Below are 18,671 nucleotides of genomic sequence, written 5' to 3'. Positions count from 1 at the left end.
ATGCATAATTCTGCAAACAACAGCATAGCCAAATTAGAACACTTCAGTTGTCATTAGAGGAACATCTATTTCTAATCTTCCAAAAACAAATGGTTCTGAATTAACAAAGGTTTTTTCTCAAATGAGAAAATTCTCTGTAGATTATAAGATATTATTAGATTAAAGTTTACATTTTTTTTTTTTTTTTTTTTTTTGCTTCTTACTAGCTAAGAATCAAGTGTATTTGTGCACATGATTCATTTTTTAATTGAACTTGTATATTGCTATAACTGTGTGCATAAATTACCTGCCACTGGTCAAGGCAATTAGTTTGATAAACTTCAAAGCAGAATCGAATAGCCACCTTTTGACAATAGTGAAGATATAAATAATATATATATTTTTTTTTTCCAGAAAAAACTACTACTTTGTATTATGTAGCCTTTATATTACTGACTCTCAGTATGTTCTAAAAAAAGGGCAAGAAACCTAAGGTGATGCTTTGGCAAGAATCACAAACAGCACAGCAGTTCTCTCCAGTTGATACATCATAGGAATCTTTATTGATTTTCAGTGCACTTGACCCAGTCTGCTAACTGGGCATCCTGCAGTATATCAAGGCTGACAAGTGCCTCATGGAATTGCATGAAGTAATCAAAGGTTGCTTTTTTGCATAGGTGTGCCATGTTCAGACCAGGTTACATTAGCTCACCCAGGTGAGCAGGAGATGCTCTTGGGGCTCAGTCTTGGACAATTGTTCGACAAATGGTTTTTTGGACTTCGGTAGATATTCATAAAGTTGCCTTTGCTGATAACTTCCTTAACCTGCTGTAAGGAAATCATCAGCAAAGGTGACATAAGTTGAATATCAAATAATGGACCCTCCTGGTAGAGGTCTTCTATAGCTGATATCAAATTCAAATCACATTTGGTCCTTCAAAATCTTTCAGCACTCTTGACTACAATGAACTTCACTATCCTCCTTACCACCAATAGTAGTATTGCATAGTCTGACAGACCCCACAGACAAATATTTAATACTGGTGACTCACAGGTTGGAGATTGGTAGTTATTACTTTATTTACCTTCTTATTGGCAACTTTAGTCTTGTATATGCTGCTGTCTGGATTAATTTATATTACTGTTCACTGTATAAATATTGTGGGTCTCTGAGAGAGTACCCAAATAGCTTTTACTTTACTTCATTTTGGCTCACCTCATCCAGTTGATCTATAATGGAACATTTTTCATCACAGTGAAGATTATGCTGCTGCAACAGGATCTGGAAAGGTTGAACAGATGGGCTGAGAGGTGGCAAATGAAGTTTAACATTGACAAATGTAAAGTACTACATATGGGAAACAGTAACCCCAGAGCAACGTATCAACTCTGCGGTACTACACTGACAGTGGTGGAGAATGAAAAGGACCTGGGGGTAATTGTGCAGGCAGATATGAAGTTCTCTGAGCAGTGCAGATAAGTTGCAAGAGTAGCTCATGGTGTCTTGTCAATGATATACAGGAATTTTTCTAGCAGGGATAAGGAGGTGATTATTCCCTTGTATAAGGCAATGGTTAGGCCACATCTTGAGTACTGTATACAGGTCTGGAGGCCTCATTTCAAGAAGGATGTAGAGCTGCTGGAACGGGTACAGAGAAGGGCAACAAGATTAGTGAATGGAACAAAGGGTTGCTCTTACGAAGAAAGGCTTAAGTTTTGCAAATTACAGCGTCTGGAGACTAGGCACCGGCGAGGTGATCTGATAGAGGTGTATAAGGCTTTGAATGGTTTGAGCATGCTCAATGCCAATGGGATTCTTCATCTTGCTCAGAATAATCAGCTCAGAGGGCATAAATTCAAATTGAGGAAGGACGGATGTCGGATAGATGTGCGGAAATTTGCCTTTGGCCAGCGGGTGGTTGGTTGGTGGAACCGACTTCCATCACTTGTTGTTGAAGTTGATAGCCTAAACAAATTTAAGGCTCAACTCGACAGGTATTTCGAGCGAACGGAGGGGTGAAATGGGAGTGGTGTGTTTTTTTTTTTTTTTTTGTTTTTTTTTTGGCTGATGCTGAATAAGCTTGCTTTCTTGCATCATATGCCTCTACTAATGCTATATATTTTAGTTTGTTTTTTTTTTATATTATATTAAAATGTTTTTGGTTTATCTTATTATTAAAATATTATTATTATCTTATTGAAATGGTTTTGATTTACCTTATTATTAGTGAATTGAATACTATAACACAGTACAAATATTTATTACATATATGGGCAGAAATACAAATCATTTGTCATTTTTCTTTGAAAAATGTTAATTTCAAAGTTTTTCTTAAATATTGTATAAATTTGTTGTTCTGGAATAATACCAAAATTTGGCATTATTCCAGAATAACTTTGGCATTACTTGATAATTTCATGTTTCTATTTTATGATACCAACGCCCTTTTTAAAATTTTAACAATAATTAATAAACTTTTAGTTTCATTAAAACTAATGAGCATTTCTAGTGGCCAAAAAACACAGTATATACAGGATTTTGAATCACTACGAGTACAAAAGAGTACTGGTAGTGATTTAATTTTATTAAAAAATAAAAAAATAATAACCTAATAAGTATTATTACTTTCTGGTAAAGGTTAGGCACAATTTAAAACACAATTTCTTTTTTCAGATATTAAAATTGAAGTTTGGGGTCTGTCAGACTACCCATTGCCACTTGTGTTATGAAACTGAGCAGTACTTCTGCTGGGTTAAGGGTCATCTTGACTCCACCTGCCTGCCCACCATTAGGTTTAACCAACAAATGATTTGCAATGTTATTTGAAACACTTAGGCATCTGCTGAATGATAAACTCCTGTTTTGCTACATTAATTACAAGTACAAAAAATTCATGGCCATGTTTGCATGTATTACTAGAAGGAAAGGGAACTCAAGTGACACTTTATGGATCTCCTGAATACAAAAACCACTTGAAGAATGTGTCCAATATTGTTATAGGGCAGCAATATAGTTTTATATGGTAGAGACGGTAGCCATTGTAAAAAATCTAGAACAAATGGATTCTAACCATTCTTCAGTATACATATACCTGCAGTACTGTTCTCTACCCCTGTCCTTTAAATGATAACAGTACATCTTCTACTGGATCTTCATTTATTGTGGGCTTGCCTCTTTCATTAGGGAGAATTTACCTATGGACTTCTTGTAGTTCAGTTTCACATTGATTTTAAGCGGGAAAAAAGCAAGGGTTTGGTAAGAAATCATCTGCATTTGGCAACAGAGATGGAATACCAATGCCAAGTGCCAGAGTACCAAAATATTTATCCCAATTATCCAGTTTGTGGAATTTCAATTAGAAAATGATTCCTTAATTTCAAATTACATCAACCAAATATCTCATACCCACCTATATATACTTGTGATTTCTTCAAGGATCAAGAATATGTCCTTTACAACTGTCAGTACCTGTATCAAGTATCACTCATGATGTGCGTCATATATGGGACTTTTCACTTGTCATGAACTGACAGGCATCAATTCATGAAAAATAGAGAAAGTTTCAAGATTTTCACACATTATTTGGACACCGCCTTCAAGAATAGATTGGCCATCAATTGCAGCAGCTGAATTCTAATATGCGAGCCTCAACCAAGTCTGCTCTTACTAGGAGTATGATAACCTTGACATTGAGTTTTGGCTGGCCAGAGTGGGGGGGTGTGTGTGTGTGTGTGTGTGTGTGTGTGTGTGTGTGTGTGACTATCATTGCTATATGTCTTGTTGCTACAAATTTTTGAAATTTGTAGTAACAATCAGTTTGAGATCACATTTAACTGTTCTTCAAAATTTTGTATATCAGCACTTTTGTCAACCACGGACCAAAATTTTCTCCAAATTTATTTAATGGTAAACTTAAAAGAAATTTTATTCTATGCTTGTGTTGACATATCTTTGATGTCATGATTTTCATCGAAACATATCCTTTACATTCCATTCTTTAAACTCCTTCGAACTTGTACCTGAAAAGGTGTTATCTAGAATATGAATAGCCTTTTCAGGTAAATTTTTTCACCACAAATTGTTTCTCTACAGAAGATATAATTCATTAAAAAAAAATTCTTTGAACAATGTAGAATCCATCAACACTGATTTTTGTGAACAGTTGTAAACTAGTAAAGAAAAAAAAAATTTAATTTTTAAAAGCTCTAGTGTAGTTACCAATAGCAAAAAGTTGTATTTTGTCAAGTTCTCCTACCTGTGTCATGTCTATTGCATAGGTGTTCCTGCTCAATTTTTTTTTTTCTGTCGATGATTGACCTTAAATCTGTAAATTTTTGGACAGCAAGCTATTCAGAAGGTCATTTTTACCCATAAATACTCATTACTTATATACCATTATATTTTTTTCAACATGCAAGCAACTTCGTCACTTGTGTAAAAAATTCATTACTTGCCAGTGTCTTTTTTTTTTAAATTTGGGTCCATTGATTGGAATTCATCTTCATCTTTCTTGGTTAAACTGCAGTCATAAAGCATTTCTGGGCCCCGGGTGCCAAGCATATTTCGAGGCCAAGCGATATTTGTGAGATTCATAAAGTGCTCTTCAAAGGCGATTAAAGTTATTTTTAAGTTCATACATTTCTCTAAAGCCTTATTTTTTTTTTTTTTTTTAAACCATTCTACACTTGAAAAACCACAACTTAGGACACAGGAAGGAAAACCACCTTTCTTTTTTATCCATATTTCTAGGTCACTAACAAACTAACGCTTTAACCGCTTTAACCGCTTGACTTCCTAGCGGCACTGTTCCTGCCTCCCCGTGGTGTGGCCGGAAACCTTGGCAGATAAGTCTTCTTGCCAAGGGCTAAAAGGAGCGAACATGACAAACACAGACCATCAGGATATTGAGAACGATAATTCAAAGAGACAAAAGACTGATCAGATTGAGCAACCTTGCCCATCGTTCTTAATCATCCACTCACTTACTAGCCAGCCTGTGAATAAATTGTCTCCCTTTGTCATACAAAAACATCTGGAGGGTGTTGCAGGATCTCCCAAGATGGTGAAGAGACTGCAATCAGGAGACTTACTAGTAGAAACCACGAACCATAGACATTCTGAGAAGCTGTTACAACTCACAAGCTTTGCTGGCATTCCAGTTAAAATATCTCCTCACACAACCCTAAATTCATCTAAGGGTGTGATATCCAGTTGGGACCTATTAAACATCACCAAAGAAGAAATAACCCAAGAGCTGCAGGGACAACACATAATTGAAGCAAGACGAATAATGATTATAAAAAAATAATCAACTTACACTTACCAGAAATATTATTCTTACCTTCAATACGCCAAACTTGCCCTCCTCTGTAAAAGCAGGTTACTTACTTTGCCGCATCCGCCCTTACATTCCAAACCCTTTAAGGTGTTATAAATTCCAAAAGTATGGCCACTCACAAACTGTATGCAGAGGAGTTCCCGTCTGCCCCAATTGTAGATCCTCCGATCACATACAAAGTAACTATACAGCTACAAAAATGACCTGCCCAAATTGCAAAGGTGACCATCCTGCATATTCTAAGACATCTGAAAAGTGGAAAACCGAGACAAAAATAGTAAAATACAAGGTTGAGAACAAAGTCAGTTACCCAGAAGCCAGAAAAGTAGTTGCATCTATTATAACCAAAAATATGACCTATGCCAATGCTGTAAAAAAGTATCAAACTGTCTCCACTCAAACTAATGAAACAGTTCCCACTAACAAATCAATTTCTGATTGGGCTATAAATGTTCTTTCTAAGCAATAATCCAAGTTCTCTGACCAGGCAAATAATACTCCCCTAACAATACAAGCAGCATCTCCTACTCCAGTCATAGATACTATATCTCATAGTTCAAATGCAAATGTAGTGAAAAATATTCAGGACACAACCATGGACACAGATGGCATATCCATACAGGAAGATCCCCTCCTAGAAATCCATGCAGAATAAGAAATGGACACAGGTCGGCCAGTTTTCTCCAAAAAAGATAAACCTAAATTGGAACGTCATAAGCCAGTAACCTTCAAAAAAACAGTCAGATACAGCTCTATCAATTAAACCCAAATAATGCCTTGTATTTTACGATGGAATTGCAGAGGCTTTCGTTGCAACACAGATGATATCCATGAACTAATTAACCGATATTCTCCAGATTCCCTTTGTCTTCAGGAAACTTATCTAACCTCACAAATATCTCCTTCGATAAAGAACTATTGCCTTTATCGAAGAGATCGTAATACAGTAAATGCTGTCCATGGTGGTGTAGCAATCCTGATAAATTCAAAGATCCCAACTAAACATATTTCACTTCAAACTGAAATAGAAGCTGTTGCTGTTCATATAACTCTCCATATTTCAATAACACTTGTCTCAATATACCTACCACCAAACCATACTTACTGTTTAAAAATCTCTACATACAGATACCTCCACCTCTCTGTATATTAGGGGATTTTAATGGGCACCACCCCTTATGGGGGCGATCCTAAACTAGACACACATGGTCGACTCGTTGAAAGCTTTCTAGAGTCACAAAACCTCACCATACTCAATACTGGTACACACACACTCACATACAATTCCCAACTGGACACACCTCAGCAATAGATCTCTCAACAATTTGTTCTCCAATACTGCTTCCGACCATAGAGTGGTACATTTTAAATGATCCTATGGGCAGTGACCACTTTCCAATCATATGCAACAATTTTTTAATATCATTTTTTAATTTTAAGACTCCTTCTAACAAACTCCGCAGGAAATGGAAATTTGTTCGTGCAAACTGGGCAAAATTTCGATCATCAATCTCTTATAGGGAAATAATCCAGCTCCAGAATATTGATAATGTAACAGATTACATCACGTCACATCTCCTAAAAGTGGCCAAGAACACAATACCATTATCAGATCCCTCTGGTTGCAAGCATTATAATTATTGGTGGAATGAGGAATGCACAAAAGCAAAGAAAGCAAAAATTAAAGCCTGGAATTTATTTCGGAAATGTCCAACCTCATTAATTTTAAGACACCCTATTCTAGACGAAATAAGAAGCATATTACTACAAATTGAAGAACGTCATCAACTGGTCACCTTCTGCTGGATTCCAGCTCATTCTGGCATTTTGGGCAATGAACTGGCTGATAAAGCTGCAAAAAATCCAAATTACCTTAGACTTAACAAATATCTCTGTTCCATCATCAAACTATGCATTAACCATTCAGGCTGCATGCCTGTCAGAATGGACAACAATATGGCACTCTCAAAGTAATAATAAACTCTTTCGATTTAAACATGATCCGAAAATTTGGCTCTCTAGTGTCCGCACATCAAGACGAGAAGAAGTAGTCGTTTCAAGGGCAAGAATAGGTCATACTTATCTGACCCACCTTTATTTACTCACAGGGGATGACCCACCAGTGTCCACTTTGTAATATAAATCTGAGTATTAAACACATTCTCATTGATTGCCCTTACTATAAACAAAACAGAACTTCAGCCCTGCTATCACTGGTTAATCTTGGTAAACCAATAACTTTAAAGAATCTCATTGGAGACAATGCAAATATTTCCAAATTTTTCAACTTCTTAAAGCAAACTGGACTTTTTAATCAATTCTGAATTTATGAAACTTTCTCATTTCTTTTTATAATAAATGAATAGGTGCATTATAGCCAAAGTAGCTTATGCGCCATCAAACCCCCATAACAACAATAAAGCATTTCTGAAATGTGAAGTTTTGCTTTCTTTAAGAATGCAACATGAACTTAAAGACTTCTTAAGCAATCTGAGTGTGACATCCTTCTAGATTTTTACAATTTTTTTAGTCTTACAGTAGCCTCATCCACACCTAATTTACTAACGTTTTGTTTTAGCATCTCACCCTTATTGATCTTTTTAGTGCCTCTAACTTAGCTTTCATATAAATAACTCACTGTCTTTTATTCCATATTTTTCATTAATGTACAGTAATTTTACTATTGCAAACATAATTCAGGTATTGCAGTTTTAAAGCAAACGTGCAACTAACTCTGAGTAACAACTGAAAACTGTTTAATCTAATCTGCTACACATAAATTGGTATGAAGGGCATTCTAGGAAAGCAGGAAGTTTATCTGGCAGGATAATTAAGCAAGCAGGCTTCTACTATAGATAAATTAATTTAGAATGTTTTAGTTTTTAATGCCAAGCAGTTTCTCAACTTACATGTTATAAAATATCTTGCCATTTTCAGTAACCATCAGTAAATGTTTTATGATTAACTCAGTTCACTTCTTAACTAAATGTACATTTCTTTTGATTTATAAAGTGAGAATAATCCATCTAATGAAGAAAAAGAAGAAAATGATCAGACTAGTGATCAGCAAGTGTCGTTAGCTACAGCACCGCCATGTAAAAATTATTCCACTCAAAAAGAAAAAAATGAAAAAAATTCCAGAAGTAACAGTGTGCCTCCACCAATAGTTCTTTCTGTGTCAGCATCTCCTCAACATATACAATCAGCTTCAGAACCAGCTACACCTAGTAAGATGTTTTCCCCCACCCATATTAATATAAATTAAATTTTAGGCAAACTTATAGTATGACTGACTCATTTTGTTGAGACCAGACTCTGTTGCACTGTTAGAACAGTCTGGTCCCAATTTGAAAATGTCATTGGTTTGAGGAGTGACTTGCAGCTACCCCTCAACTAATCTAACCTTTCATTATTTGTAGAAGAATAAGAGAAATTTATCTCAATATGATACATAGAACACTTCCATATGATACTCTCCAGAAATTAAAAAGAATAAAAGATTTAACTCAAAATGATTACCGTAAAAAATCACTTGAACACAATTCAAAAATTAACTAAAATTTAAAAAACAGTTTTTAAAAAATTAATTAAAAATCAATTAAACAAAAATTTTGAAAATGATTTTCCTTCCTGAAGCAGACAATGCTTTTTGAACGTGCGTTGTGATCACAGAAATGGAAATCACGGAGTGTGTGAGCTTGAATCTTAAATACAGAGATTTGTCCTCGTGCATGAACATGAAATGCTGCGATTATTTGTCTTCGTGCATGTGCAAAAAAAGACCACGAATCGGAGATTAGATATGGATGACTAACGTTAGTAGACTTCTCGTGTAATTTAATTTCGGCGGTTTCTGTAATCAATAGTCTTATATAATTATGTTAACCTCTAAGTATTTAATCTTGTTAAATAAAAATGTATGTTTTTTATTAAGGGCATGAAAAGCCATTTCTGACGCTGCTGAACAAGAAGCATGAACTGAGAACGCATGCTGTTTTACTTGAACAACGAGTGGAAATCACATAAATCTTTGATAAGACGAGTCACAATCACTGCCAGAAATGTATGCCAAGTCATTTATTTTTGTCGCGAAAGGGAAAAGGACTGAGTGATTGAATTAGTAGAATTAGTAAAGGCATATAATGCAAGAAAGCAAGCTTATACAGCATCAGCCAAAAAAAAAAAAAAACTTCTAATTTCACCCATCCACTTGCTCAAATGTTTGTCTAGTTCTGCCTTGAATCTATTTAAGCTATCAACTTCTACAATGACGGGGGGAAGTTTGTTCTAGCAATCAACCATCTGCTGGCTAAAGGCAAACTTCTGCACATCTGGCCTACAACTGTCTTCCTCAATTTGATTTTATGCCCTCTAAGGCAATTATTCTGAGCAAGATGAAGAATCCCATCAGCATTAAGCATGCTCAAACCATTTAAGGCCTTATACACCTCAATCAGATCACCTCGCAGGTGCCTAGTCTCCAGACACTGTAATTGCAAAACTTAAGCATTTCTCCATAAGAGCAACCCTTTGTTCCATTCACTAATCTTGTTACCCTTTTCTGTACTTGTTCGAGCAGCTATACATCCTTCTTAAAATGAGGCCTCCAGACCTGAATATAGTGCTCAAGGTGTGACCTGACCATTGCCTTATACAAGGGGATAATCACCTGCTTATCTCTGCTAGAAAAATTCCTATATATCAATGACAAGACACCATGAGCTACTCTTGCAGACCATCTGCACTGCTCAGAAAACTTCGTCTGACTGCACAATTACCCCCAGGTCTTTTTCATTCTCTACCCCTGTCACTGCAGTATTACACATTACTCTGGGGTTACTGCTTCCCATATGCAGTACTTTACATTTGTTAATGTTAAACTTCAGTTGCCACCTCTCACCCCATCTGCTCAACTTTTCTAGATCCTTTTGCCGACTGGGCTAGCCGGATTGGTAAAGTACCTGCCTGGCAACCCGAAGTCACGGGTTCGAATCCTGCCTCGGGCTTGGACCAGAGTAGTGCAAAAACCTTGGGTGGTGCATTATGGCCACAGAAGCCAATGCGCCAACAATTAACAAAAAATAAATAAATAAATAAAGATCCTTTTGCAGTAGAGTACTGTCATTAACAACTCTGCCAACCTTCATGTTGTCTGCAAACTTAGACATTAAGCCTGATATACCATCATCAATATCATTAATAAATACAAAAAACAAAAATGGACCCAACACTGAACCCTGGGGAACTCCACTAATAACATTAGTCCACAAAGTGCAGTGTTTATTGATTACCACTCTCTGTCTTCTCCCACTCAACTGTCCTTTATCCGTAGCAGCAATTTGCCTCCAATGCACACTGCTCCAATTTGTGCAGCAGTACCAAAAGCCTTTCTAAGATCCAAATATATGATATCAAAATTATTCTTTGCATCCAGTTCCTTTGTGACCACATCGTAGTATCCAATAAAATTGGTCAGACAAGACTTCCCCTTAACAAACCCATGCTGTGTCTGAACTATTAATGCAGTCTTGTCTAGGTGATCCTGCATGACTTCTTTAACCAGTGACTCCATTATTTTCTCTGGAACAGAAGTTAAACTAACAGGTCTATAATTATTTGTATCACCCTTTGAACCCCATTTGTGAATTAGAGATACATTTGCACATCTCCAGTCCATGGGTCCCCTCAGTCTAAGGAAGCTCTCATAATTGTGGCTAAGGGTTTGCTTACTTTCTTTGCTGCCTCCTTTAATATAACTGGATATATCCCATCCACCCCGGGGGCCTTTTTTATGTTTATCTTCAACAATTTCTCCTCCACTTCGCTCTCAATTATTACAAAATCATCAAGCTCACTGCCAGAGTTTAATACACCTCTGGCCGTCCCCCCTCTGAATAACTGCTCATGTATAAATGTGGATGCAAAATACTCATTTAGTTTGGTAGCTACCTGAGCAGGATTATCAACAGTTGACCTATCGATATCAAGTGGACCAATCTGATTCATTTCCTTCCTTCTAGAGTTTACATAAGTAAAGAACTCTTTGCTGTTTTTCTTTGCATCTTTTGCAAAAAGATTTCTTGTAATCTGCCTTGGCCTGCCTAACCTCTTTTATGACTTGGATACAGACCAGCTTATAGCTATCATAGGCTTCCATGTCACCTGTTAATTTATATGTATCACATGCATTTTTCTTTTCTGCCACATGTCTCATTAGTTCATCTGACATCCATTAAAGCCTAAATCTTGAACAATATTTCTTAGTTGGTATGAAAAGCCTGGTAGCTTCCAAGATTAATTCTTTGAATGCTTTCCTCTAGTTGCCTCCCAAAAATGCTGTTTTAGAAAACAGTCATCCAATAAATCCACAATTTGTGTGAATAACCAACCCACAAATTCCAATAAATATCTGGGAAATTAAAATCCACCATTATAAGCAATCTAATTTACTAACCCACTCTATTTCTCTCTACAGTTGTTTATTGTACTCATCAGAGTCATTAGACCTATAACACACTTATACTTTCAATTTTGCTTTCCCAGTGCTTGTGACACACCAAACTCACTTGACACTGCTCTGTCCACCACCCATGTTGACTGGCTGTACTTCCTTGGATTTTGTTTCTTAACTAATAGCATAGTCCCTCCTCCCTTCCTATCCAGTCTATCCTCCCTGTACACATTGTACTCACCAAATTCCATTTCTGCATTCCTTATATCTGTGTGACACCGTGTCTCTGATATCTCAACAATATCTCCCTTTGATGCTTTGACCAACACCCCAAATCCATCAAATTTACAAATTTGTATTTACCAAAACTCGTGGCATTGGTGTACACGCAAGTATATATACACCTGTTTTTAATCTTAGCTACCCTAACACAGCCCATGTATTTACTTGTTCCAGCAGTATGACTCCCAGCAGTATCTGAAATCCCCTGCACCTTGTTTTCCAGGCTGCTGCTCATTCCAATAGAAGCAGTGCAACTATCACTTTCACTTCTGCTGGCGGTGAAATTACACGCAGTACTGAACTGATTGTTCATTATAGCATGCAATTTCCATATTGGTCTGGCCACTCTTAAATTCGGTATCTTTAAAGAATCTGTTAAGCTGCTTGTGCCACTGTTCAACATAAGGGACAGAAATAAAATATTTTTTGATGTTACTGTTGGTTGGTGTAGTTTTTTGTATCCTATCCTTAGCTTGTACCCCAATTCATTTATTCTTAAACAGGGGAACCCCTGTTTAAGAATCTGCTGGTTAATATCCGCATTTTTGATTCTAAAGCAGATTCCATCGTTGAAAGGAAGTGAATGAAATACTCGATACATACAATTATGGGAGATTTTTTGAACATTTTGGTGCAAAACTACATTAGATTAACATTAAGATACTCAGCCAAAGTCTACCATATTTCTTTTCTAAAATATTACCTTCAGAACAATATCGTTCCAAAATTTGCCAGGCTACATTTAAATCATAAAATTTCAGGCACAAAGCAACTAGCACTTGCTACATCGCATAATGTAGTTAAACTTGCCTTAAAATCTCGGTATTCCAATAAACAAAAATACCTTTCCCAGGTTAGGAAACTTCACGATAAATTAAAAAATTATCTACATCCAAATGATTGGTTTGTATTGAAGACCTCCATAGATTTGCGACGTAAAGCACAGGCCACAGAAATAAAATATAGACATGCTAATAAATTGAATACATTATCGCGGGTATCAAGACTGATTCATATGAGTTCGAACACATACTCGCGGGCTTTTGGTCTAGTGCATACGAGTTCGTTCCCCCACACACACACAGGTGTACAATGTACTATCACACAATCAGAATGCTTCGGCCAGTGCTCGAAAATCCCTTCACCCAACATGTAATGTACCTACATATAAACAGGTTACAAATCTTTCATCGTATACACCATCGCAGGACCAAATTGCACTTTTATCCAAAGGATTAGATTAAATTATAATTTACCACAAGCTACCTAAAAGACAGTTTTTAATAGATATTGAATTTGGTCTTCGTAATGTTCCACAAAAAGATTTATTTATTCAAAAAGTTAATCAAGTGGTGAATAACATAAAAGATATGCAACTGCCTAAATTGAATAAATATGAAAGTTCAGCTTTATGTGACCTTCGGGAAAATAAAGGCATTATTATTCAGAGTGCAGATAAAGGGGATACAGTTGTAATACTTGATAAGCGCCTCCGTAGCCAGGTGGGAAGGAGCAGCAGTGCGTAGCACACGCTTCTTGATTAGACCGGGTTCGAGCCCGTCACCACCAAATACGGAGGATGCGGAAAGGTCAGGGAATGACCACCGCATATCCCGGAGCAATATGGCCTTAGTTGCTAATGCTCCTAAAAACCAAAACAACAATACTTGATAAAACTGATTATATAAATAAGTTAGATTCAATTATAACAGATACCTCTACTTATCTTGAGGTAGACCTGGTACTATTTACCAATTTGGATAATCAGTAATGTAAAACATTAACCATGTATCAAAAAAATGACTACATTACCATGTCTCATTTGAAGCAATTGAAGGACAGAACATACAACATTCCTGCAATTAAAGAACGGATTTCCTATATGCCCCATCCAGTGAGAATGTTAACATACAGTAACATTCTCACTGTATGTTATTTCCTTATATACGAATGTAAACGTTGAATGCACATTAGATATTCTTTGGGATATGTTAAATAATAATTCTATACCAATTAATTATATACAAATTAATTATAAACCAATTAATTATATATAAACAAATTTTTGGTTTGCCAATGGATCGAGTCTAAGCGGCTTAATATCAGAGGTCTGTCTCGCAACGATTGAGCATATACATTTGACACCTTTTCTACACCGTATCACATACTGCGGGAAGTCTTTAGACAATGTTCTGGTTATTACTGATAGTGGCACTATTCAAGAAATTTTACATTCGTTTAATAATATTTATCCTAGACTCAGTTTTACATTGGAAAGGGAAAAGTTTTCTAAATTTCACACTTACTCAGGATGCAAATAAAATCCAATTTAACATCTATCATAAACAAAGAACACTGGTATGCTTCTACGTTATAACGGCTATCACCCATTCACCTACAAAAGAGCTATTATCTTTAATCAGTTTCTCAATGCCTATAAATTTTTAACAAAGGAATCTGCTTTAGACTCAGAAATATGGATATTAACTAGCAGATTCTTAAACACGGGTTACCCCCTTGCTACAGTAAACCAAATTGGGGTACAAGCTAAGGACAGGATACAAACTACACCAACCAACAATAGTAACATCAAAAAATACTTTATTTCTGTCCCATACATTGAACAGTGGCAAGCAGCTTAACAGATTCTTTAAAGATACTGAATTTAAGATTGTGGCCAGACCAATATGGAAATTACAAACTATACTGAACAATCATTCAGTCCTTTCCTCTTTCAAGACAAAAATAAATGACTTGGTATACAACATTTCTTGCAGTGATTGCGACTCATCATATCAAGGATCTATGCGATTTCTGCTCATTGTTCGCATAAAACAGCACGTCCTCAGTTCGTGCTTCTCATTCAGCAGTGTCAGAAATGACCTTTCATGCCATTAACGAAAAACATACATTTTTATTTAACAAGGCCAAAATACTTAGTGTCCAACATAATTATACGAGACTTTAATTGCAGAAACCCTTAAAATTAAATTACATGAGAACTCTATTAATGTTTGTTATTCATATCTAATCTCCAATTCGTGGTCTTTTTTGTGCATGCGCAAAGACAAATAATTGCGGCGTTTTATACGCATGCATGAGAACAAATCTCTCTATTTAAGATTCAAGCTCACACACTCCATGATATCCATTTCTGTGATCACAACACACATTCGAAAAACAGTCTTCTTCGGGCAGGAAAATCGTATTTCAAAATTTGTGTTTGATTGAATTTTAGTTAATTTTTGAATTGTGTTCAATTTATTTTTTATGGTAATCATTTTGCGTTAAATCTTTTATTCATTTTAATTTCTGGAGAGTATCATATGGAAGTGTTCTGCATATTATATTGAGGTAAATTTCTGTTATTCTTCTACAAATATTGATATCAATGTAGAACATATTGAGCACAATAGCTATCAAACCTTTCATTATGTAATTTAAGGCTTAGGCTTAATTATGTTATTTTGGCTTCAGAGTAGACAGTATCCTCAAGTACCTATCCCTTTATGAAGTTTGTAACTTTTAGGTAGTTTGCCTCACATTCAGGAAAATGTGACTGGTGCAAAGCATGGAAAGTGTTAAAAAACAACTTAAACCAATAGGACTAGTGATGCCACATCAGACTGCTTCAAATAAAATAAATTCACCATATACGATTGTCATTGAATTCTGCTAAATATATGCCATACTATATCAAGACTGATAGAAATAATCTTCAGAAGCACTTTAAGAAAGTACCTCTAAAATTATTTCTTTCGGTCTCAGTGCAGTGTGGTGTAAATACCATAGATTTGTAATCTCACATATTTTGCTCTTTGCACCATACTATATATATTATTATCTTTTCAAATTTAAATCTTTGTCTCATCCTAGAGCTAACTGAGACTCTGCTGTCAGAGTTCAAGAGCTGTTTTTAAGGTCTACCATTTTTTGGGTGATGCTGTATAAGCTTGCTTCCTTGCGTCACTTGGCACTACTAATAGTAATCACAAAAGATTATTACTTTATATGGCGCCTCCGTAGCCAGGTGGGAAGGAGCAGCAGTGCGTAGCACACGCTTCTTGATTAGACCGGGGTTCGAGCCCGTCACCACCAAATACAGAGGATGCGGAAAGGTCAGGGAATGACCACCGCATATCCCGTAGCAATATGGCCTTAGTCGCTAATGCTCCTAAAAAACCAAAAAAAATAAAAAAAATTACTTTATGTGATTAGTATTGTTTATGGAAGACCTTGTTGCACCTTCATCTGCTTAACTTTTGCAACCCTGGAGTATTTGTTCTTCAGTCTGCCACTTCTCCTCCCAGAATTAGCAAATGGACAATAAATTGTCTACAGTCTCTCAGTAACTCCATTATGCATATAAAACTTAGTTTTCTGATATCCTCTCAATTTATACTAATGATTCAGAATCTGGATTCTCTGTAGGATATGTAGTTTTTTTCCAAACAATGTTATCTTACATCAGGTTCCCCCATATAGTATTTATACTGCAGAGATTCATGTGAGAGAAGTTGTGATGAGGCCTATTAATGAGTTCCCTATAGGCTGCAATGGATACACAGTATATTACCGATCCAATTCTGTGTTAAGATTGCAAAACGCCCTGTTCCTATCTGAAATCTGGTTTGGAAGCTTGCATATTGTGAGTTCCTAGTCACACTGGAGCCAAAGAAAATTAATTAGTAGGCGACACAAGTTCTAACTATAGATCAGCGCTCAGTTATCCATTATATTTGCCTTGAACAAGGAGGCATTATGGCAAAAAAGGAAACATATGAGGAGCAAGCAAAATTTGCCAGACTGGGGCAATAAAATTAATTTAAACTTACATTAGTCATATGTTGGCATATAGGACCATATCCCTTTCAAAGTAGTGCTCTCCTAGTTTATATATCAATCCCAGCACTTCTTCCACTATTTGAAGCGTCTCTGGAAATCCTGTTTCTTGATGCTGTCCAACACTTTCTGCGATCCAGCTTGAATTTTTGCAATCTCTTCGAATCTGCATTCTTTTAATTTGATTTTCATTTTGGGGAACAGAAGGAAGTCACCATGAGGGGTCCAAGTTGGAAGAATAGGGAGGGTATGGGACAGTTGCCATTTTATTCTTGGCTAGAAACTGCTGAACCAATAAAGCCATGTGAGATACTATATTCTCACAATGCAGAAGCCAATCTTGAGTGCAGGGCCGTGCCAAGCAATTTTAGCACCTGAGGCAAGAATGAAAAATTGTGCCCTCCCATAAAATATTTTTAAAAAAATAATAATTAATTTTAAAAAATCTAACTTATTTAAAATACATTTCTGGTACACGGTTTAATAAAAAATTAAAATTGAGGGTATAAAAATGACAACCAGTGGGGCGACAACCATGGTGGTGCTGGAGCGCAGAGCTTGGTATCTGTACAGTGGCACAACAAAGATTTTTGTCTTGCAAAAGCAAGATGATAAATGGATTGGAATAATCAAAACATAAAATTGAAAACATTGGTATTTATTTAATCTTTCTTTTGGTGCCCCTTTCAGCTTTTAACCTGAAGCAAGAGCCTCATTCATCTCACCCTCAGCACGGCTCTGCCCGAGTGCACCATTTGTCTTGGCATTTTCTCCTGACACCTTTTCTCAAATGTCTTAGGATCCCAATTAAAAACTGATGTTTTTCAGTTTGGCCTGGTGGAAGGAGAAACTTTGATGTATAATTTCCTCATTGTTTTAAAAGAAAAGAATCAGCATGCTCTTGACATTTTATCTGACCAGCTTTGGATGTGGAGATGATGGACTTTTCCACAGGGAGGACAGCTTCTTTGTTTCCCAAGTTTATGACAAAAATTTTTTGCCAATTCGCTGTTCCTTAACATCCACCATCTTACTCAGCTACATAAATCGCAAGACATACTCGGCAGAAACACACTTAAACATCAATTTCACAAAAGCACAATGTCCGATTGGCATAAAGCTGATACTCAACGAGTCAATTAGTTCAACAGTGTCTAATTGTACACTGCGATACTGTGTTATTTCCCTGTGCTGCTCTCTCGCTGAAGGTATCATTTGAGAAGAAAGATTGTTTTTATGTATTATGGCATTCACAGTGCTGTCAAAGAACTTCAATCTTTCCTGACCATTAGCAGAAAAAAAATCTGCAGGCCACCTTCACACCAGCAGAAATCTTCATGGGCTTGATAGTACATGAAACATGCAACCCTGCAAAAAAGACTAGCAGTTACTGCAACTCAACTTATTTTTGTTTCATCAGTAAACAAAACTTGCTGCAATTCTTCTTCAGCATAATGTTGATTCTCTCTAGTCCACTTGAAACTTTTTTCTTTTTTCTTTTAATGATAAACCTGACCATGAAAGGTATTAGAACCTATAGTACTTACCATGTATGGGTCTTAAGTTGAGAAGACAGAAAAGCATGTTGACATTAGACTTGAATTTCTGTATATTGTAATTTTCATGATATATATGTGAAGGGAGGTTGTTTCTGTGAGTTTCAAATTGGATAGTGAAAGGATGCTGACTGAATATGGCACGTGCTAGGACTGATTTGGAAGAGAGTGGGGTAATTGCAGATGCCAATTCAGAAGAACAGTGAACATTGAAGTATCAAT

The 18,671-nt window shown here is 36.2% G+C and overlaps 1 protein-coding gene across 7 annotated transcripts in view; it reads left to right on the top strand.

Annotated features, from left to right (window-relative positions):
* The window catches only part of LOC150079226 (lisH domain-containing protein ARMC9-like), a 446,058-nt gene that overhangs the window by 390,392 nt on the left and 36,995 nt on the right, over positions 1 to 18,671 (top strand). For all 7 annotated transcript variants that reach the window (XM_090383948.1, XM_090383946.1, XM_090383947.1 and 4 more), the window contains exon 23: positions 8,331 to 8,545. In XM_090383948.1, coding sequence (XP_090240074.1) covers positions 8,331 to 8,545 — 215 coding nt within the window. The remainder of the gene's footprint in view (positions 1 to 8,330; positions 8,546 to 18,671) is intronic.

This window comes from Mastigoproctus giganteus, chromosome 10 (assembly GCF_048544385.1).
Source record: "Mastigoproctus giganteus isolate SK-2022 chromosome 10, ASM4854438v1, whole genome shotgun sequence".
In the NCBI taxonomy this organism is placed as follows: Eukaryota; Metazoa; Arthropoda; class Arachnida; order Uropygi; family Thelyphonidae; genus Mastigoproctus; species Mastigoproctus giganteus.
The sequence above is the reverse complement of the archived record's forward strand: the minus strand, read 5'-3'. Positions and strand labels throughout refer to the sequence as shown.